Raw genomic sequence first — 24,425 nt, 5'->3', positions numbered from 1 at the left:
TGCCTGTAATCCCAGACTTTGGGAGGCCAAGGCAGGCAGATCATCTGAGGTCGGGAGTTCAAGACCAGCCTGACCAACATGGAGAAAGCCCGTCTCTACTAAAAATACAAAATTAGCCAGGCGTGGTGGTGCATGCCTGTAATCCCAGCTACTCGGGAGGCTGAGGCTGGAGAATAGCTTGAACCTGGGAGGTGGAGGATGCAGTGAGCTGAGATCGCGCCATTGCACTCCAGCCTAGGCAGTAAGAGCAAAACTCCGTCTCCAAAAAAAAGAAAAAAAGGATATGTAAGAAAATTGTGAAATTTGTGACATTTACATACTTTCTCAGTCTGTTATAATGATCATATAAAACAGTTACTTCTCAATGAGCTACCTCCCAGTTCTCCCTATGAAAGAAAAGTTATTATTTTATTAAGAGATGTAATTAATATGGATGGTTCAGGCCATATTAAGGACAAAAGTAAGAGACATACATTTGTGTAAGCAGAGTAATGGTGTAAGACTTGATTTTTAGGCCAGGTGTGGTGGCTCACGCCTGTAATCCCAACACTATGGGAGGCCAAGGTGGGTGGATCACTTGAGGTCGGGAGTTCAAGACCAACCTGACCCACATGGTGAAACCCTGTCTCTACTAAAAATACAAAAATTAGCCAGGCATGGTAGCAGGTGCCTGTAATCCCAGCTATTCGGAAGGCTGAGGCAGGAGAATCGCTTGAACCTGGGAGGCAGAGGTTGCAGCGAGCAAGATTGTGCCACTGCACTCCAGCCTGGGCGACAGAGTGAGGCTCCATCTCAAAAAATAAAAAATAATTTTTGTAAAAAAGACTTGCTTTTTAAGGAAAATGTGAGTAGGATTATTCCAAAGTGGCAGCTTTTACAGAACATAAAATAGCATAGTGGAGACAAAACTTGAGAAAGTATAGTAGGTTGGGGAAGTGAATTTTATTGGCTTTGGTCATAATATCTAAGAATGAGAAAATGCTATAATACGTGTTGACATGTTGGCTAAGTTCACTTAGTTTTTGAGGGACCTCTTTATCTGGAATACTCTTACTCTGTAAGTGAGAAAAGGAAGGGCCAGGGTGACTAAGCGGCTTGCCCAAGGCCACAAAGCCAATTTAGGGGAATGCCAGGAAAGACCAAAGCCTGAAATTCCCAACTCTCAGTTTAGTGTCTGTCTCCCTGGACACTGCTTCTGCAGTCCACCATGCCAACACACAATCACACTCTATCAACGTGCTCCAGTCAACACAAGAGGTAAGAGATTTTAGCCACTTAACTAAACCAAAGGATGAACAAAGAAATGTATTTCTCAATGACATAATTCTTTGGAATGTAAATGTTTCCATGAGAGCAAAAAGGTTTACCCCAACATTCACAACTTAATACTAGAAGCAACGAAATAAAAATTTTAAAGAAACTTTACCAAGCTTATGTAATTGAGAAGGGAAGTACAGTAAATGTTTTTAATAAGTTGGACAGAAATAAGAAATTTACTTCTGCATTTTTACTGCAGAACAAATAGATAAATATCAGAACGTTGTCATTTATTTTCTTTACTTTGACATTTCCTTTTATTTTAAATCCTAATTCTCCAACAAAAAGACTTTTAGTGAGGCACTGTCAAAAAGGCTAAGTAACAGAATCCCAAACTTTCAATTCCACAGGTCAATGTTTATTAAACACTCTAGTAAACACCTTAGAATCCAGAGTAACTATGCTTATGTGAGCCCTTACTTAACGTCAGTTCAATTTGAGGCTCCTGCTTTTACAATATTTCTTATGAGGGAAAAATACATCCCACAGTGACAATCCAGACTGAGAACTCAATGACTGCCAACATCAAACAAGACTGATGTCCCCATGGAAACTAATCCACCCCAGGATTTTCTATTCAAACATTTTCTGAAGCATTCATGCACATCAAACGGGCAATGAAAATTGTCAAGGCAGATGACCCTAATTTTCAACACAACTGAAAGGTGCTTGCAGCAACACCACTACTCGCTAAAGAAAGACTGACCCAGCCAAAAGATGTCTTGAATGACGTGGATTTTAAGATGCCTATACTAATCCAAGCCCCAAGCAGAAAAATCTTCAGCCAGGAAACTCCTGGCATTTTTTATTTAATGTTTAGTTTTCTATTCTAAGTGTACTTTCTTCTACTCTCAGAAATCAACTTTGGTACATTTATCATATGGGACTGGTTTCTAGGAAAAGACTTCCAGTTGATATCATCAGATATATGGCTGCAACTTACACTGACTCAATTATCAGGTCACATCCAAAAACTAACTGAAGTACCGTTAAGCCCTCATGACTAGAGTAACAACAACAATGTACTCCTATTTTCTGCTTTTGCCCAATGGATCAAGCCGCAGCCTAGCTTTCCACTTCTGATTCAATTCAGTACCAAGAGCGGAGTGCCAATTACTCTCTGAACATGTCTAGTCCCCCGAGTAGTTACCTCTTTGTTCCCTGGGCCTGGCTCTTTAAACACAGCTGAGCCTCCCAGGCCTTAGACCAGAGAGCAGGTAAACGCTTCCCCTAATTCACCAGCTCAGCCCTCTTCCTAGCCTTATCTCCACTGCTCTCGAATTTGGGCCAGCTCTCTGGATATTTGATTTTCGGTGTTCTCCTCATTCAGTAAAATTAACTCCCTTCCTCAGCTTAACAACTCAACTTTCCACCCACCTCATCCCTTTATTGCTGCCTCTGCAAGCTCCGTACAGGACCCAGTTTTGAGTAACAGCCATTCCTTCTGAATTCTAGCCATTGGAGAGACCTTGATATCTACAGCTACTCCAAGCAATGATACCTCATACGCTGACAGACTCAAGAGACGGTTAGGTTCCTATGGTCCTTTCTTTTCTTTCTTTGGAATGCAGTGTTGTGATCAAGGCTTACTGCAGCCTTGAACTCCTGGGCTCAGGTGATCCTCCTACCTCAGCCTCCAGAATTGCTGGGACTACAGGCACACACTACCACAACTGATTAATTTTTTTAATTTTTTTTTTTTTTTTTTTTTTTTTTTGTAGAGATGTGGTTTTGCCATGTTGCCCAAGCTGGTCTCAAACTCCTGAGCTCAAGTAATCTACCTTCTCAGCCTCCCAAAGTGCTGAGATTACAAGCATGAGCTAACGTGCCAGGCCTCTTTTCTTCCTAACAGCCAAATGAATACTACTGAGGTAGGAAACCTGTAGGACTTATTTGCCGGTCCCAACAGAATGAAATGAAAAAACCAGCAGGAACCAGCAGATGGCATCAAAAGTGACCTCTAGTTGCCTTTGCTGATCATTGGCATAAGACACTCCCACCAGTGCCATGACAGTTTACAAAGACCATGGCAACACCCGGAAGTTACTGCCCCCTTTCTAGAGATTTCTGAATAACCCACCCCTTAATTTGCATGCAATTCAAGGGGGGTATACATATAGCTAGCCAACACCCCATGCACTGCTACTCTTGAGTTACTGTGTGGTAGTGTTGTTCATGCCTCCTATTTTACTTCTAATTTCCTGTCTAAACGTTCTATCTATTACTGAGAAAGCTGTCCTGAAGTCCCCAACTACTACATTTCTCCCTTCAGTTCTACTAGTTTTTATTTCATGTTATCTTGAGGCTCTGTTAACTGGATCACATTTCAAATTACTGCATATTCATTTGATGAACTGACCTTTTTATTGTTATGAAATGTCACTCTTCCATCTTTGCCCTGAAGTCTACTTTGTTTTTTGTTTTTTTTGGTTTTTTTTGAGACAGAGTCTCTTTTTGTCGCCCAGGCTGGAGTGCAGTGGCACAATCTTGGCTCACTGCAACCTCCACCTCCCAGGTTCAAGCGATTCTCCTGCCTCAGCCTCCCCAGTAGCTGGGATTACAGGCGCCCGCCACCATGCCTGGCTAATTTTTGTATTTTTAGTAGAGACAGGGTTTCACCATATTGGCCAGGCTGGTCTTGAACTCCTGACCTTGTGATCCACCTGCCTCGACCTCCCAAAGTCTGGGATTACAGGCGTGAGCCACCACGCCCGGCTGCCCTGAAGTCTACTTTGATAAGAATACAGCCACTCTGACTTAAAATTCTTAGTTTTTTAATTTTTTTTATTTTTATTTTTAGAGATGCTCGCTGCAGCCTCAAACTTCAAGGCTGAAATGATCTTCCCACCTGTCTCTCTCAGAGCTGGGACTACAGGCACATACCACTATGCCCAGCTAATTTTTTTATTTTTCTTTTAGAGATGGGGGTTCTCATTATGTTGCCCTGGCTGGTTTCAAACTCCTGGGTTCAACTGATCCTCCTGCCTCAGCCTCCTGAGTTGCTAGGATTACAGGCATGAGCCAATTTTCCTAGGATAAGTATTTGTATAGTAGTGTTTTACTCTAGCCTTTTACTTTTAACCTACCCATGTCTTCGTATTTAAGATGGATATTGATTTTTTCCTTTTATCTAGCCTGACAATCTCTGACTTCTAATTGGAATGTTTCAATCTGCCCTAATAGTATAGTCACTGGCCACATGTGGCCACTTAGCCTTAAGTAAAATTTAAAAAATTTAAAATTCAGTTCCCAAAGAGCTCATTAGCTAATGTGTGACAGCAGTCCCCAACCTTTTTGGCACCAGGGACTGGTTTCGTGGAAGACAATTTTTCTACAGACAAGGGTCAGAGGGGAGAAGGGGAAGGTGTAGGGATGAAACTGTTCCAAGTCAGATCATCAGGCATTAGATTCTCATAAGCAGCTCACAAACCAGCTCCCTCACATGGGCAGTTCACAATGGTGTTCATGCTCCTATGAGAATCTAATACCACCGCAGATCTGACAGGAAGTGGAGCTCAGGCAGCAATGCTCACTCACTCACTGCTCACCTGCTGAGTGTCCCAGTTCCTAACAGGCCACAGAGCAGTACTGGTCCCAGTCTGGGAACTAGGGACCCCTGATGTATGACCATTGGCTAGTGTTGAACGTGCAGACGTTCAGAAACAGAATTACCATGAAGCAGAGTTTTCACTTAGACCATTTATATTTAGTACCATCATAATCAGTAGAGTTGAATTTAAGTGGGCCATCTTGCTATTTGTTCTATTTGTCCCACATGTTTTTTGTTCACTTTTTCTTGTCTTTTGTTAGACTGAAAACATTTTGTCATTAAATTGGCTTATTAACGACATCTCTTTGTACTTTTTTTTTTTTTAAGGCTTTTTTAGGGATGTGGTTTTCAACAGGGAGCTATTTTGTCTCCCTAGGGACATTTGGCAAGGTCTGGAGACATTTTGTTGCAACTCAGGGGGGTGGGTCCTACTGGCATCTAGTGAGCAGAAGCCAGAGATGCTAAGCTTCCCATAATGTGCAGGACAGCTCCTCACAACAAAGAATTATCCAGCCCACCATGCTGATAGTACTAAGGTTGAGAAACCCTGCTCTGGGGCTTACTAAATACTCCCTAACCAAACACGGTCTTCTTTCAAATATTATCATATCACTTCATGTAATGTTAGAATCTTAACCACATTCTATTTCCTTCCTATCTTGTGATTATTGTCACATACTAGTAGCTGTAACATTGAACCCTCTCTGGGTTCAATTTTCTTCATAAGAAAGAATATCTACCTCGTTGACATTCTGTAAAAATTAAAATAAGGAAAGTGGAAAGCACAGTACCTGTACACCAGAGGTGCTAACTTATCAGTAAGTTATTATCCTATTAATACAGAAAATTTTGAAATGAAGGAACAGAAGGACACACCTGAAGAGAAACCTAGGTGACCTACATTCATACCTGGTTTAACTTTTGTTATAAATGCCTCTCCTATAGCTCTCTACCTACAAAAGTGACAATGAGACTGCACCCTACTGGACTAGCTAGCAAAGTTTGACTCAGAAGAGAAATTCAAGAATCTTTCGGGCTCTGATATATAATCCCTTTTATTTACCTACATTTAATTGAAGACATCTGTAAGTGGTGCCACACAAAATGTAATTCAGACTTAGAAATGTCAATAAAAATGTCTGTAAGGCCAGGGTCCGGTGTAAGCCTAGCAGGGGAGTACATATCAGCAGCTACAGAGCCACCCGAAATTAGGGATCTAATGGAAATATGTTGCCTGACTTGATGAGGTGATAAAAGCTCTTTTCCCATAAAGCTTAATGAGCTCTATTAGTCTTCAGCTTACAGGAATGTAAAAGGGTCAGTCCCACAGAGGGAAGTAACTGACTCTCCACACATGGTCCATTCAAATGACAACATATCAAATTACTGATGTAATTACTATAACCTGACAATTTCATTAGATTCATGTGGCAGTTAACTGTTTAGGACTTACAACAAAGGGACATGGTTCACTCATAGTAGTCGTTGTGGAGAAAGTGAAGTTTAAAGTCAGCTTTGTTTTCAACTGCAACTCTCATGTATTTTACTGTCTCTGCCAGAATAATTTGACTTTTATTCAAAATTAAAGAAGGTGCTGGGTATAGACCGTATTTGTAATTTTCCTTCTCCAGCTAAGTCATAAGCTTAATGGCAAAATTAAACATTCAGAGACTCCCAACACTCTCCTGCCTTGCCTTTGGTTTGGCTCTCAGGTGCTATGTGGTAGCAAAGGAACAGCAGCCCCTGCTTAGTGCTGCTGGTGGAGACTTAGGGGTTGCTGCCACTAACTTCAGTCCTCAAGTGGCCCCTGTGGAATTGCAAACTAGAAAAATACCAACAGAAAGCCCTCAAAATATTTCCCCTCAAGAAAGGAGACTTACATTGGTCATCTTTAATTTTGATTTCTCTTCCTCTCCAATGTCATAAACCCAGTAATAAAAAAGATAACTAATCAAGGTAAATACCACTCCAGATCATTAAGTGATGAAAGCAGACAGAAACAGATAGAAATTATCATTAAACTCTGGATACTACTTTTCACCAAAGAGTGAAACTTCCACACACATATTCCCAATACTTAACCAGAGTAGTAATATGTAATTTAAAAGTATGTATTTGTGGCCAGGCGCAGTGGCACACACCTGCAATTCTAGCACTTTGGGAGGATGAGGCGGGTGTATCACTTGAGGTCAGGAGTTCGAGACCAGCCTGGCCAACATGGTGAAACCTGTCCCTACTAAAAATACAAAAATTAGCCAGGCATGGTGGCAGGTGCCTGTAATCCCAGCTACTTGGGGGGCTAAGGCAGGAGAATTGCTTCAAATGGAAGGCAGAGGCTGCAGTGTGCTGTGATCGTGCTATTGCACTCCAGCCTGGGTGACAGAGCAAGACTCTGTCTCAAAAAAAAAAAAAATATATATATATATATATATACATATATATATATGTGTATATATGTATATATATTTGTATACTCTATATACTCTAGTTGCAACTAGTGTACTCTAGGTACACTCCAAGACCTATCTATAACTGAGAGCATCCAAAGATTACAAAGGACAAAGTTCTCAATCTTAAGTAGCTATAATCTAACTGGGAAGACAGACTGTTAACCACATTAAAATGTAAATATTGGAACTTGTCTACTTTTAGCTGAGTCCTGCCAAATTATGGATGAAAGACTGCTACTCTCAGTCTCAGCCCCACCAAATTCATTCATTCATTTGTTCATTCATTCGTTGAACAAACATTTATTGACTCAGTGCCTACTCTCAGTCTCAGCCCCACCAAATTCATTCATTCATTTGTTCATTCATTCATTGAACAAATATTTATTGACTCAGTCCCTACTATGGTCTACCTATACTAAGAATGAGAACGCAAGAAAACAAGAAAAACAGGGTTCTCTCTCAATGAGCTTACATTTGAGAGATGTCAACTGTTAAAATTTATTGAGAAGCATCTTTGCCATTGGTGAGTAAATTGCTACTTGCCCCAGTAAAGTGGACATCAAGCTCAAGCCTCCTTATTTGGTCCCTGTACAGGAAAGCCAACCCAGCCTAATTGCCTTCTGCTAAAAATCCTTATTCCTGTTCATTCCTCTCAGCTTTTGCTAAAATGAGAGCAAAGCGTTACACATTATTAACATTATCTCATCTAAGTTCCTGCCAGCCCCTTTTTCCCAAGGTTAGATGTTGTTTCCACATCAAATCAAAGAGACTCCCATTGTACATCTGTCAAACACTGATTACAAGAAGCATTACCAAAAAGCTACCAACGCACCTCTACCCACTGTGGGCCCTTTACTGGAAGAGTAAAGGATAAAACAACACTTTGTAGTTTTAAGTTTTCTGTGCACTTAAATTGTTTTTAAACTGAGATCTGCATGTATAATTTTGCATCGTGCTTTTACCTCTCAATATATCAAATGTATTTTATATGTGTTATTCATCAATATGTACTCATGAACACATATGCATTATCTCCATTTTAATGGTTGTAGGGTGTTCTATCATATGGCTGTGTCATAATTTATTTGACCTGTTCCTGTTGTACATTTAGATTGTTTACAATTTTTTACCATTCATTTTTATGCAAGTTTTGTCCCCATCTTTGATGAACTCTCTGACAGTGATTACTGGACTACAATTACTCAACCACAAGTATGAATGTATATAAGGCCTTTAGTGTATGTGACCAAACTGCTTCCTAGAAAGGATGAAGTTTATAAACATCCCATCTCATTATATCTTGTTAAGCATTCACTTAAAAAATAACATATCTTGATAGGTTAAAAAAAAATTATAGATCACTGTCATTTTATACTGCATTTCTTTTATTACTAATAGGATAAAACATTTAAAACACATTTATTACCATTTGTATTTTATCTTATCAATTACCTGATAAAAATCCAACCAAATTTTATGAAAAAGAAATTCATATTATTGCTTCCACATTATACATTAAGTATAACCCTTTCATCATATTTTATCCAAGTTACCTTTTAGCTATATTTGTTTTCATGTAAAAATTATGGATCTTTACATACTCAAATTAATTGTTTCACTCTTTGTTTTTTGATACTTAGCATTGTTTTTGAATTTAGAAAATGCTTCCATCGGCCGGGCACGGTGGCTCACGCTTGTAATCCCAGCACTTTGGGAGGCCGAGGCGGGAGGATCACGAGGTCAGGAGATCGAGACCACGGTGAAACCCCATCTCTACTAAAAATACAAAAAATTAGCCAGGCGTGGTGGCGGGCACCTGTAGTCCCAGCTACTCGGAGAGGCTGAGGCAGGAGAATGGCGTGAACCCGGGAGGCGGAGCTTGCAGTGAGCCGAGATTGCGCCACTGCACTCCAGCCTGGGCGACAGAGCAAGACTCTGTCTCAAAAAAAAAAAAAAAAAAAAAAAAAGAAAATGCTTCCATAACTATAGAGTGGGCTATAAAACTTATATTGTCTTCAACTTTTTTATGGTTTGGTTTTCACTTTACACCTGTTAATTAAAATTATATCTGCCAGACACTGTGCTCAGTGTTTGCCACAGATCATCTAATTTTAATATCCCTGTAAGTATTATTATCTGCATTTTTAGATCAGGAAAAAGGGCTCAGGAGTCAATGACTTGCCCGTGGGCTACTCAGGCCTCTCTCATTTCAAAGCCTAGGCTCTTTCCACCATACCACTCTGCTTCCCTGTTGATCCTGGATACTTTGACAATGTGACCAAACCTGGATGGGACTACCCTCTCTGGTCTGGTCCATTTCTCCTGGTGACCACTCAAGCTGGCTACCACACGTTTTCAATGCACCAGTGTAGGCCACACCACGTTATCAGCAGTAATAGTTTCAATAATCAAATAAACAAAATGTTATAAAAGCAGAAATGGTCTCAGAAAGGACACAATATTGAGGCTCAACCCTGAAGACGAATATGATTTGACCAAGTTGGGAAAGCATAAAATGAAATAAACAATAGGCACAAAGGAAGGACAAGTGCAAGGCAAGGAACACAGTCTCATCACGTGGAGCTGAAGCCTAAGAGGAGAACACAAAATAGTGCCATGATGTGACTAGCACAGTTTATAAGTGCTCCCATTTCCATCACTTATTTGAGAGGTAGGAATTATTATTTGCATTTAAAAGATAACAAAAATGAGGCTCAGGGCAGTTGTGATTTACCCAATGTCATATGGCTAGTAAGTGAAGCCAAGCTCTTACCCGGTTTTGGTTCTAAGTCTCACCACTTCTTCACATAACTCTGCTTCCACCCTTTCTCTACTTCCTTTTCCAAGTCTTGATGATCATCTACAAGTTTTTCTGCAAATGCAGCTCATAACGATATCTAGTTCTCTAAACATCTAATAGTTTTTCTTTATCTCACAATTTTATCACTGGATTCTCAGTTCTACATTGGAAACCATGATGAGGATTAAATGAAAAAGTGAGTGAAGAACCCAGAATATTGCCTTGTTATAACAGCAGCTCAATAACTTTGCTCTTCTCTTGTCAACTCATGGATTTTAAAGTGGTCTCTCTAACTGAAACTTCCTTGAAGACAGCCTTTGCCTCTGATTTTTCCAGCTCTCTTTTAATACCATGGCAATTTACAGAACATAAGGCTGCTGTTAAATAAACAGTTACAAGAGTAATGAAGATACAACAAGGCTCTTTAAAATGAAGGACTGATTTCTCTCTACTTATTCAGAAAGAAAATATACTTAAAAAGAGGCAATAACCTGTCATGAAGGTGAATTGCTATTGATATAACTTCTAGAAACTTTTATCCAAAAAAAAAAAAGCCTGCAGTAACTCACTCCATTACTGTTAGTGAAGAATATGTCACATCAAAATGAGCACTCCTAAATTATCAAATAAATGCCTAATGAAAGATATCAATAATGGTGTTCAATTACCAATTCTAATATTAAGGTCAGTGAGTAACTCTTACCTCCAAGGGTGAACTGCAAAGGAATCTTGTGAACTGCAGAGTCAAATTTGAACAGAATCCATTTCATCCAGTAAATAGACAGCAAAAAGGAACAAAGAGAAAGAGAAAAAATTATTATACAATTTTCCAGTAAATCCACTTAAACTGAACCCAAAGATTATAGAAAATTAATGTGTCCATAAAATTCATCCAGAGAATAGAAAGGTTCAACCTAGTCCATAGGAAGCACCTATTTGAATTCCTTTCAATAAACATTCTTAAAAATCTGTATAGAAGCACATAAAGCACAACAAATCAGTCCTAAAATATTTTGTTTAAATTTTATGTCACAACTCCTACATAATAAAAACACCTTTTAAGGAAAAAAATACGCAATCTTCCTGACCTAAATTTGACAGGCAAAGTTCAGTAAATGCCAAGAGAAGAAGATACAAACCAATGAGGAAACCAAGAAAAGGGGAGAAGAAAGACCAAGAGAGAGGTGAGATGAGTGAGAATGAGAAGAAGGTGAGGTTTTAGCTCCACAATTTGGCATCTCATCTGTGGTCTTTACCCTGTTCTGATCTTTCTCTTTTCTCAGTCTCATATCCCCTTCCTTCCTTCCTCCTCTCTCCCTTTCTCCCTTCTCTCTCACCTTTCTCTTTCTTTTTATGACACACATAGAGGAATACAGAATATCACCTGAAACTAAATGCTATATGATCAGTATTTAAATAAACATATTATAGAGGGGGATAGAAACAAATGACAAATTGTAGTATACCTCTGAAATAAGGACTGTCACATAACTTCGTGCATATACCTGATGGTAATTCATAATGTTCTTATTGTTATTATTTACAGATTCAACATTTCAAATCCTTTGAGATTTACTGTAATAATACCCAAATAATATACACTCTTGATCTTTCTAAATGCATATTAACTACAATAAAATACAATGACAGGCCTGTTTCCAAGCACTCATGAACTTCCTCTCCACAACAAAGCTAGTACTCGCAGGGAATATAAATAACTTGTATTCTCTTTTAGAGTTACACATTGAAATATTTATCAATGAAATTATATGATGTCTGGGATTCCCTTCATGATCACTGGAGAAGTGGGGAGAAAAGTAATATGGAGTAGTATCAAATAAAACAGACTAGCTGGGCGTGGTGGTTCACGCCTGTAATCCCAGCACTTTGGGAGGCCGAGGCAGGGTGGATCACCTGAGGGAGGTCAGGAGTTCGAGACGAGCCTGGCCAACACGGTAAAACCCCGTCTCTACTAAAAATACAAAAATTAGCTGCGTGTGGTAGCGGGCGCCTGTAATCCCAGCTACTTGGGAGGCTGAGGCAGGAGAATTGCTGGAACCTGGTAGGTGGAGGTTGCAGTGAGCCAAGATTGCGCCACTGCACTCCAGCCTATGCGACTAGGGCGAGACTCTGTCCCAAAAATAAAAAACAAGTAAGATAAAACAGACTAGACGTGATATTAAATGAGTGAGGACAAGAGATTAGGGTTCATTACCTGATTCTATCTACTTTGTAAATGTTTAAGGTTTTCCATAACAAAGTTTTAAAAATCTATCACATACTCCCACCAAAAACACTAAATATATTTTTAGAATATCACTAACACGTACCAAAGCCATTCAATTAAATAGTATCATTTAGGCCCTAGTTGACAGTATATTAAAATGTAAACACTTCAGTAGGAAGCAAAAAAAAAAAGGAAAGAAAAAAACAAAATGCAAACAGTAAGAATTTTTTCTTAATTTAAATATCAATATGCAGTTCCATTACATTAACTCTTAAGATAACTTTCTGAAAGTGCAAAATATACCAAATTTTAAGTTTTCTTAATGCTGACATGAAGCAAATAATTTTATTGAAATTTAAAATGTAAACTTTGTGGTCTTGGATTCTTTCACTGCAGCCCAACCTAAGACAATCTCTACCCTTCCTCCCAAGAATAAAAAGTACCAGTTCAAAGCCTAGCCAGTTTTAACCGTGGAGAAAAATGAGGCATGGTAAATTTTGATTTTAAAATCAGAAATTTGATACTGAAGGGTTCTACGCTTTTCCCCAAAAGTGAATGTTAATATTATACACATACTTTTGAATTTATAAGCAAGTCATGTTCAGTAGTAATTGATGCATTAATTAGGATGGAAGCTACTTTAAATAACAATGAAGACAAAAATAAAAATATTGTCTATAAAATCTAATGTCTCCTTGAAGCTTCAACAATTTATACACATTTCTGGCATGTGTATATGTCCAACATTTGTGTCACAGCTTTTTCAAAATAGACCTAAAAAATTCTCATCCTGTTTGAAGCCACCAAAATGTGAAATACATAAGTAAAAGTTTTCAATCCTAAAGCAGTAAAAACAGAATAACAAATCACAAGACACACATTGACACTCCTATTCCCACAACATGAAAAAGATTTCAAAAAATGCCTTCTCTCTATTAGTGCATCAGTAAAACCCATTGTTTTTTCATGTTTCACTTCAGTTAATTACTTAGTAAATTCTTTCATAATGAAACTGTACATATTATATTCAGTAGAAATGGTAATACTTTGAAAGAACAATTATAAAAAAAAGAGACTGCAAAAACATTTTCTATATACACTGCAACTGAAAGTAGAAATAGATTCCTTAACAAACACTATCATGATGTCTGATTACTATTAAAAAGGACTATGGCTCAATTTTGCTGTGAACCTAAAACTACTAAAAAGTAAAGTCTATTTAAAAAAAAAAGACTATGGCCACACACAGATGGTAGCACACATTAATATCACTTGTCTGATATGACTATATTAATAGGACTACTTAATAATAAATAATGGGTAAAGTTAATAGTAGTTAAGAGAAAGATCCTTTTCAAAATATTTGGGTGTAGTATTGAAAAAATAAAAAATGCAATATGTTTTACAAAATATCTGATTCTGCAGATGGGCATATAATTTTATCATTCTAATAACAATCGTAGGTTAACATAGCTATATTCTTTATCTTCCTATGTACCCACTTTTAAAGATTACTTCTAGGAGTATCTTGATTTAACATAGTTCAATAAAGGAATAACCTGCATGATATTTGGCTTTTTAAACTTAACAGCTAAGTTTCCTGTTAGTAACAATATTAATAACACTATCAATTTGATTCACTTGATAAAATTTATAAAAATTCTAAATGCCAATTATTCTGTCAGGTCTTGAATTTTTTAAAAAACTTAAGAATTATGGTCTATATTTAGAATCCAGGCATAAAAGGCATCAGTACCATTTTCAAAATCCTTTAGGCCTCTAAAAAGAAAAAGGATACACATAGACAGCGCTCATGCTCCACAGCTTCTTACTGAACTTGGTTTTCTCAAAGTATTCTCATTTACCAAGCATGGTACCATTGTTCTATTCATCATCGGTAGCCTGACTCATAACATAATCCTTTCTCATTCCCTCCAAAGAAGCACTTAATGCTTACCAAAATGTTCTAAACCATTTTCCAAGTGCACAAAATTGTAGTTAGACCTCCTATTAGTTACAGTCAGTAAATTCTTTTTCTAACTATAGGGGTAGGAGGAATAAGGACCAAAGACAACACACTGCTAATTTCGTCAAAAGATCCTAGCAATCTGGATGTAATGACTTCCTTTTTGGTAAGTTAAAAAAAAAAAAAAAAAAGGTCCCAGAAAAATGATAATTATTTTCTCTTTGTAATATAAACTATTCAACAGATAATTCAAGCCACTTTGTTCCTGAAATGCCTTATCTGTTTAATAAATAACTGTGGTTAAATTCCTATCTTTTAAAGAAAAAGGAAACACTCAATACCAAAAGGCAATTTTTACAGCGACACAGAAGACGGGTGATTTCTGCAATTCTGCTTGAAGTACCGGTTTCATCTCACTAGGGAGTGCCTAACAGTGGGTGCAGGACAGTCGGTGAAGCGCACTGTGCGTGAGCCGAAGCAGGGCGAGGCATTGCCTCACTCGGGAAGCGCAAGGGGTCAGGGAGTTCCCTTTCCTAGTCAAAGAAAGGGGAAACAGACGGCACCTGGAATATCGGGTCAGTCCCATCCTAATACTGTGCTTTTCCAACGGGCCTGGAAAACGGCACACTAGAAGACTGTGTCCCGCACCTGGCTCGGAGGGTCCTATGCCCACGGAGTCTCGCTGATTGCTAGCACAGCAGTCTGAGATCAAGCTGCAAGGCGGCAGCGAGGCTTGGGGAGGGGCGCCCGCCATTGCCCAGGCTTGCTTAGGTAAACAAAGCAGCCAGGAAGCTCGAACTGGGTGGAGCCCACCACAGCTCAAGGAGGCCTGCCTGCCTCTGTAGGCTCCACCTCTGGGGGCAGGGCACAGACAACCAAAAACTCAGCAAGAACCTCCACAGACTTAAATGTCCCTGTCTGACTGACAGCTTTGAAGAGAGTAGTGGTTCCCCCAGCATGCAGCTGGAGATCTGAGAACGGACAGACTGCCTCCTAAAGTGGGTCCCTCACCCCTGAGCAGCCTAACTGGGAGGCACCCCCCCAGTAGGGGCAGACTGACACCTCATTCAACTGGGTACTCCTCTGAGACAAAACTTTCAGAGGAACTATCAGACAGCTGAATTTGTGATCTCACGAAAATCTGCTGCTCTGCAGCCACCGCTGCTGACACCCAGCCAAACAGGGTCTGGAGTGGACCTCTAGTAAACTCCAACAGACCTGCAGCTGAGGGTCCTGTCTGGTAGAAGGAAAACTAACAAACAGAAAGGACATCCACACCAAAAACCCATCTGTACATCACCATCATCAAAGACAAAAAGTAGATAAAACCACAAAGATGGGGAAAAAACAGAGCACAAAAACTGGAAACTCTAAAAAACAGAGCACCTCTCGTCCTCCAAAAGAACGCAGTTCCTCACCAGCAACGGAACAAAGCTGGATGGAGGATGACTTTGATGAGTTGAGAGAAGAAGGCTTCAGACGATCAAACTACTCTGAGCTACGAGAGGAAATTCAAAACAATAGCAAAGAAGTTAAAAACTTTGAAAAAAAATTAGAAGAATGGATAACTAGAATAACCAATGGAGAGAAGGGCTTCAAGGAGCTGATGGAGCTGAAAGCCAAGTTTCGAGAACTACGCGAAGATTGCAGAAGCCTCAGTAGCAGATGCGATCAACTGGAAAAAAGGGTATCGCTGATGGAAGATGAAATGAATGAAATGAAGAGAGAAGGGAAGTTTAGAGAAAAAAGAATAAAAAGAAATGAACAAAGCCTCCAAGAAACTTGGGACTATGTGAAAAGACCAAACCTACGTCTGATTGGTGTACCTGAAAATGATGGGGAGAATGGAACCAAGTTGGAAAACACTCTGCAAGATATTATCCAGGAGAACTTCCCCAATCTAGCAAGGCAGGATTCAGATTCAGGAAATACAGAGAACACCACAAAGATACTCCTCGAGAAGGGCAACTCCAAGACACATAATTGTCAGATTCACCAAAGTTGAAATGAAGGAAAAAATGTTAAGGGCAGCCAGAGAGAAAGGTCGGGTTACCCACAAAGGGAAGCCCATCAGACTAACAGCTGATCTCTCAGCAGAAACTCTACAAGCCAGAAGAGAGTGGGGGCCGATATTCACCATTCTTAAAGAAAAGAATTTTCAACCCAGAATCTCCTATCCCGCCAAACTAAGCTTCATAAGTGAAGGAGAAATAAAATACTTTACAGACAAGCAAACGCTGAGTGATTTTGTTACCACCAGGCCTGCCCTAAAAGAGCTCCTGAAGGAAGCACTAAACATGGAAAGGAACAACCAGTACCAGCCACTGCAAAAACATGCCAAATTGTAAAGACCATCGAGGCTAGGAAGAAACTATAGCAACTAACGAGCAAAATAACCAACTAACATCATAATGACAGGATCAGATTCACACATAACAATATTAACGTTAAATGTAAATGGGCTAAATGCTCCAATCAAAAGACACAGACTGGCAAACTGGATAAGGAGTCAGGACCCATCAGTGTGCTGTATTCAGGAAACCCATCTCACGTGCAGAGACACACATAGACTCAAAATAAAGGGATGGAGGAAGATCTATCAAGCAACTGGAAAACAAAAAAAGGCAGGGGTTGCAATCCTAGTCTCTGATAAAATAGACTTTAAACCAACAAAGATCAAAAGAGACAAAGAAGGCCATTACATAATGGTAAAGGGATCAATTCAACAAGAAGAGCTAACTATCCTAAATATATATGCACCCAACACAGGAGCACCCAGATTCATAAAGCAAGTCCTGAGTGACCTACAAAGGGACTTAAACTCCCACACAATAATAATGGGAGATTTTAACACCCCACTGTCAGCATTAGACAGATCAACGAGACAGAAAGTTAACAAGGATATCCAGGAATTGAACTCAGCTCTACATAAAGTGGACCTAATAGACATCTACAGAACTCTCCACCCCAAGTCAACAGAATATACATTTTTTTCAGCACCACACCACACCTATTCCAAAATTGACCACATAGTTGGAAGTAAAGCTCTCCTCAGCAAATGTAAAAGAACAGAAATTATAACAAACTGTCTCTCAGACCACAGTGCAATCAAACTAGAACTCAGGATTAACAAACTCACTCAAAACCGCTCAACTACATGGAAACTGAACAACCTGCTCCTGAATGACTATTGGGTACATAATGAAATGAAGGCAGAAATAAAGATGTTCTTTGAAACCAATGAGAACAAAGACACAACATACCAGAATCTCTGGGACACGTTCAAAGCAGTGTGTAGAGGGAAATTTATAGCACTAAATGCCCACAAGAGAAAGCAGGAAAGATCCAAAATTGACACCCTAACATCACAATTAAAAGAACTAGAAAAGCAAGAGCAAACACATTCAAAAGCTAGCAGAAGGCTAGAAATAACTAAAATCAGCGCAGAACTGAAGGAAATAGAGACACAAAAAACCCTTCAAAAAATTAATGAATCCAGGAGCTGGTTTTTTGAAAAGATCAACAAAATTGATGGACCGCTAGCAAGACTAATAAAGAAGAAAAGAGAGAAGAATCAAATAGATGCAATAAAAAACGAAAAAGGGGATATCACCACCGATCCCACAGAAATACAATCTACCATCAGAGAAGACTACAAACACCTCTATGCAAATAAACTAGAAAATCTAGAAGAAATGGATAAATTCCTCGACAAATACACCCTCCCAAGACTAAACCAGGAAGAAGTTGAATCTCTGAATAGACCAATAACAGGTTCTGAAATTGTGGCAATAATCAATAGCTTACCAACCAAAAGGAGTCCAAGACCTGATGGATTCACAGCTGAATTCTACCAGAGGTACAAGGAGGAACTGGTACCATTCCTTCTGAAACTATTCCAATCGATAGAAAAAGAGGGAATCCTCCCTAACACATTTTATGAAGCCAGCATCGTCCTGATACCAAAACCTGGCAGAGACTTAACCAAAAAAGAGAATTTCAGACCAATATCCTTGATGAACATTGATGCAAAAATCCTCAATAAAATACTGGGAAACCGAATCCAGCAGCACATCAAAAAGCTTATCCACCATGATCAAGTGGGCTTCATCCCTGGGATGCAAGGCTGGTTCAACATACGCAAATCAATAAATGTAATCCAGCATATAAACAGAACCAAAGACAAAAACCACATGATTATCTCAATAGATGCAGAAAAGGCCTTTGACAAAATTCAACAACGCTTCATGCTAAAAACTCTCAATAAATTAGGTATTGATGGGATGTATCTCAAAATAATAAGAGCTACCTACGACAAACCCACAGCCAATATCATACTGAATGGGCAAAAACTGGAAGCATTCCCTCTGAAAACTGGCACAAGACAGGGATGCCCTCTCTCACCGCTCCTATTCAACATAGTGCTGGAAGTTCTGGCCAGAGCAATCAGGCAGGAGAAGGAAATAAAGGGTATTCAATTAGGAAAAGAGGAAGTCAAATTGTCCCTGTTTGCAGATGACATGATTGTATATCTAGAAAACCCCATTGTCTCAGCCCAAAATCTCCTTAAGCTGATTAGCAACTTCAGCAAAGTCTCAGGATACAAAATTAATGTACAAAAATCACAAGTATTCTTGTACACCAATAACAGACAGAGAGCCAAATCATGAGTGAACTCCCATTCACAATTGCTTCAAAGAGAATAAAATACCTAGGAATCCAACTTACAAGGGATGTGAAGGACCTCTTCAAGGACAACTACAAACCACTGCTCAATGAAATAAAAGAGGATGCAAACAAATGGAAGAACATTCCATGCTCATGGGTTGGAAGAATCAATATCGTGAAAATGGCCATACTGCCCAAGGTAATTTATAGATTCAATGCCATCCCCATCAAGCTACCAATGACTTTCTTCACAGAATTGGAAAAAACTACTTTAAAGTTCATATGGAACCAAAAAAGAGCCCGCATCACCAAGTCAATCCTAAGCCAAAAGAACAAAGCTGGAGGCGTCACGCCCCCTGACTTTAAACTCTACTACAAGGCTACAGTAACCAAAACAGCATGGTACTGGTATCACAACAGAGACATAGATCAATGGAACAGAATAGAGCCCTCAGAAATGATGCCGCATAGCTACAACTATCTGATCTTTGACAAACCTGACAAAAACAAGAAATGGGGAAAGGATTCCCTATTTAATAAATGGTGCTGGGAAAACTGGCTAGCCATATGTAGAAAGCTGCAACTGGATCCCTTCCTTACACCTTATACAAAAATTAATTCAAGATGGATTAAAGACTTATATGTTAAACCTAAAACCATTAAAATCCTACAAGCAAACCTAGGCAATACCATTCAGGACATAGGCGTGGGCAAGTACTTCATGTCTAAAACACCAAAAGCAATGGCAACAAAAGCCAAAATCGACAAATGGGATCTCATTAAACTAAAGAGCTTCTGCACAGCAAAAGAAACTATCATCAGAGTGAACAGGCAACCTACACAATGGGAGAAAATTTGTGCAACCTACTCATCTGACAAAGGGCTAATATCCAGAATCTACAATGAACTCAAACAAATTTACAAGAAAAAAACAAACAACCCCATCAAAAAGTGGGCAGAGGACATGAACAGACACTTCTCAAAAGAAGACATTTATGCAGCCAAAAAACACATGAAGAAATGCTCATCATCACTGGCCATCAGAGAAATGCAAATCAAAACCACAGTGAGATACCATCTCACACCAGTTAGAATGGCCATCATTAAAAAATCAGGAAACAACAGGTGCTGGAGAGGATGTGGAGAAATAGGAACACTTTTACACTGTTGGTGGGACTGTAAACTAGTTCAACCATTGTGGAAGTCAGTGTGGCGATTCCTCAGGGATCTCGAACTAGAAATACCATTTGACCCAGCCATCCCATTACTGGGTATATACCCAAAGGACTATAAATCATGCTGCTATAAAGACACATGCACACGTATGTTTATTGCGGCACTATTCACAATAGCAAAGAGTTGGAACCAACCCAAATGTCCAACAATGATAGACTGGATTAAGAAAATGTGGCACATATACACCATGGAGTACTATGCAGCCATAAAAAATGATGAGTTTGTGTCCTTTCTAGGGACATGGATGAAACTGGAAAACATCATTCTCAGTAAACTATCGCAAGGACAAAAAACCAAACACCGCATGTTCTCACTCATAGGTGGGAATTGAACAATGAGAACTCATGGACACAGGAAGGGGAACATCACACTCCGGGGACTGTTGTGGGGTGGGGGGAGGGGGGAGGGACAGCATTAGGAGATACACCTAATGCTAAATGACGAGTTAATGGGTACAGGAAATCAACATGGCACATGGATACATATGTAACAAACCTGCACATTGTGCACATGTACCCTAAAACCCTAAAGTATAATAAAAAATAAAAAATAAAAAAAAATTAAAAAAATAAAAAAATAAAAAAATAAAAATAAATAAAAAAAAAAGATAAATCACATTTTTTTTTTCCTAACCCAAGGAACATCAGTGAGGTGTCTCTATTTGCCAAAGTGAAATTCCAAATCTTATAACTAGTCATATCAATTATCCAAAATTTCCTCACATTAACAAAATATACTTCCGGTTATATTTCCTGGGCCTTTCACTTATTGTACCCTACTTCCACTTACTGTCCTATAATTTGTCAGGGGACAGGTCTGATTATTTTAGGTTATAATCTAACAAAACCTTTATTTAAAAATTTTGCAATTATCAATCTAAATTACACCTCAATGTAAAATACTAAATTCTTCTATCAGGAATTTGGAAGCCTTAACTCAGTTACGACTCTAAATTATGTTAACTTAAATAACATTTTAGACTCCCTTCCCATCCCTGTTCAATTTCTGGCACATATTTACACCATAAAAACTGGTAGTTCTAAGACAGTGCAAAACTAGGTTTTATGTAAAGAATGTCTCTGATAAATCTACAACTCTAAGAAACTAATTTGATTCCACCAAAGAAAAAAGTTTTATTGTTTCATATTTCATTGCAGACAAACAAAACCTTCAAAACAGCCAAAAGACACAGCTAGCGCCCATTTAAAAAGTCATCAAAAGAATGAGAATTAAATCTGTATTTAACAAGGAGCGGAAACTAAGGTTTGAGAAGATCTTATTTAACCTATTATTGGGGAGTAAAAAGGGCAGATTCAGGTAATTCCCTAAATTCATTTTTTTATAGCTATTCTCTATCCCAGTTGTAAGCAATGTAGCTGAAAGGATTGTTTGTGCTACCTCTTCTGATTACATTTGGCACCTTAGACATTAAGTTTCAAAACATCTTAAAAGATGACAACAAGGCCGGGTGCAGTGGCTCACGCCTGTAATCCCAGCACTTTGGGAGGCGGGTGGATCACAAGGTCAAGAGGTCAAGACCATCCTGGCTAACACGGTGAAACCCCATCTCCACTAAAAAATACAAAAAATTAGCCGAGCGTGGTGGCTCACGCCTGTAATCCTAGCACTTTGGGAGGCCAAGGCGGGTGGATCACGAGGTCAGGAGATCAAGACCATCCTGGCTAACACGGTGAAACCTCGTCTCTACTAAAAAAAAAAATACAAAAAATTAGCCAGGCATGGTGGCGGGTACCTGTAGTCCCAGCTACTCGGGAGGCTGAGGCAGGAGAATGGCGTGAACCCAGGAGACGGAGCTTGCAGTGAGTCAAGATTGCGCCACTGCACTCCAGCCTGGGCGACAGCGTGAGACTCCGTCTCAAAAAAAAAAAAAAAAAAAAGACAAAAAAATCTTATTTACACTCTAATATAGTCAAACCTAAACCTTTGTCTTCTGAAGCATTACATCTCCTTTTTTGCCTTAGGATTAGAATCTTACTAGGTCTACCCACTTAAGTTATTTGGGCCTTGGGGTTTCTTTTTTTTTGTTTTTTTTGTTTTGTTTTTTTGATACGAAGTCTTGTTCTTGTCCCCGAGGCTGGAGTGCAATGGCGCAACCTTGGCTCACTGCAACCTCCGCCTCTCAGGTTCAAGCGATTCTCCCACCTCAGCCTCCGGAGTAGCTAGGATTACAGGCGCCCACCACCAAACCTGGCTAATTTTTGTATTTTTAGTAGAGACAGGGTTTCACCATGTTGGCTAGGCTGGTCACGAACTCCTGACCTCAGGTGATCCGCCCACCTCGGCCTCCCAAACTGCTAGGATTACAGGTGTGAGCCACCGTGCCCAGCCGGGCCTTGATTTTTGATATGTAAAAGGATTTCAGCCAAACAGCCTTCCCCAGGTGGTATCCTGTGGCACGGCAGGCTCCTGAGACACTCTCTAAAAAACAATTCCATGGCCACGTAAGTCTGGGAAATGCTCTTACTATAGCGGCCTCACCTCCCCTTCCTCCTTACCTTAGTGAATTGCAGGCTACACTGATATATTAAAGGCTTTGTACATTCCTGTATTTACAAACAAAAAACTCTTCTACTTCAACCTCAGTCAAGTGCTTCCCAAAGTTACATGACTAGAGATTTTTGTTTTTAATTTCATATAATATCTATTAACATTCCACAAAATCTATTTTCCACAAAGCTCATTTTAGGCAACACTGGTCCCTACCAGCTCTGATTTGTTTTCCCCAATCTGTACTTATTAGAATTGCTCACTGAAAATACTCAGTGTGGCACTCTCAAAAATGGCAGAAAATCCAATACTATCAATGAATTATTCGCCCTTTTTTTCCCCCATTTAAGAGTTCTGGTCCCTACCCAATAATATTCCTGGTGATATTATGGGCAAATGCTCAAAGCAATGCCATAGATGTACTATAATAAAATGCCTCTTGAAAAATTCTAGCATCTGCCCAGAATCACAAAAGCCCATAAAACACTAATATTGAGAGCTAGTTATAAATGTTTTGCTCTAAATGTTGATTTCAAAGTTTGCTAACACATATCCTAATTAATGAGCTACTTCACTAAGTATCTTTTTACTATTTTTTGCACCTTTCTCCCTAATTTCTAACAGCAACAGGGATTTGGATTGTAATTAGGTTATTCACTAATATCTACCTCTTATGTTCACTATAATAATCATCATATATTTTATAAATAGTAGAAATGGTGGCTCTATACTTAACACCAATGATACACATATGAACTTGTTAAAATATCATTTATTTACTACCTTCAAGCCTAGTTTGTTTCTAAAATTAAGTTTGCAATATGAATCTATAAAATCCAGATAAAAGTATAACAATTCTATATCTTAAAGAGCTACACTCAAAAAGAATGGAATCTTTAAAAATTGTGTTGCTTTTCAACATTATCAGCAGCAAACAAAATCACCATAAACAGAGTTCATATAAAAACACAAAGAAAAACATGTTCTTGGCAAAGTCATCAAACAGAACACCCACCAAAGAAAGACTCTGGTGCTGGTGGCATTCTGTGTTGATTTCAGAATCCTTTGCTCCTCTAACAGGAAGATCATTTGCCATAGGATGCTAATGACCTAAGGCCTGTATGTTAATTGCATTAAATAAATACCAGCACAAAATACTAAAACATCTCATAAGAAGTATGGAAATAATTTAACAAGTATGTTTAAGAGAAAAAACACCTTCTGGTTTTTTTGAGACAGAGTCTCGCTCTGTTGCCCAGGCTGGAGTGCAGTGGCGCGACGTCGGCTCACTGCAAGCTCCGCCTCCCGGGTTCACGCCATTCTCCTGCCTCAGCCTCAGTAGCTGGGACTACAGGCGCCTGCCACCGCGCCCGGCTAATTTTTTGTATTTTTAGTAGAGACGGGGTTTCACCATGTTAGCCAGGATGGTCTCGATCTCCTGACCTCGTGATCGCCCGTCTCAGCCTCCTGTCTCGCACCTTCTGGTTTTTTAAAGTAAACACTAAGGCCGAGATTTTATACAAGAGAAATCTTTACATCTGTTGCTGACATTCTTGATCTGCAAGCTGAGTGTTTAGAAATGTACCAAAACTCAAAGGCTTTCAAAATTAGATTCTTCCAAAATAATATTTTCCTAGGTATGGAGTATAGTTATTTGCAGGTTTGGAAAAGGTATTTAGAATATATATATATATATATATATA

The 24,425-nt window shown here is 39.1% G+C and overlaps 1 protein-coding gene across 18 annotated transcripts in view; it reads right to left on the bottom strand.

Moving 5' to 3' along the window:
• The window catches only part of ATE1 (arginyltransferase 1), a 193,219-nt gene that overhangs the window by 118,348 nt on the left and 50,446 nt on the right, over nucleotides 1-24,425 (bottom strand). For all 18 annotated transcript variants that reach the window (XM_055246887.2, XM_063625316.1, XM_063625365.1 and 15 more), the window contains one exon: nucleotides 10,821-10,853. In XM_055246887.2, coding sequence (XP_055102862.2) covers nucleotides 10,821-10,853 — 33 coding nt within the window. The remainder of the gene's footprint in view (nucleotides 1-10,820; nucleotides 10,854-24,425) is intronic.

The sequence above is a fragment of the Symphalangus syndactylus genome, chromosome 2 (assembly GCF_028878055.3).
Source record: "Symphalangus syndactylus isolate Jambi chromosome 2, NHGRI_mSymSyn1-v2.1_pri, whole genome shotgun sequence".
Classification (NCBI taxonomy): Eukaryota; Metazoa; Chordata; class Mammalia; order Primates; family Hylobatidae; genus Symphalangus; species Symphalangus syndactylus.
This window is presented reverse-complemented; position numbering and strand designations above follow the sequence as displayed.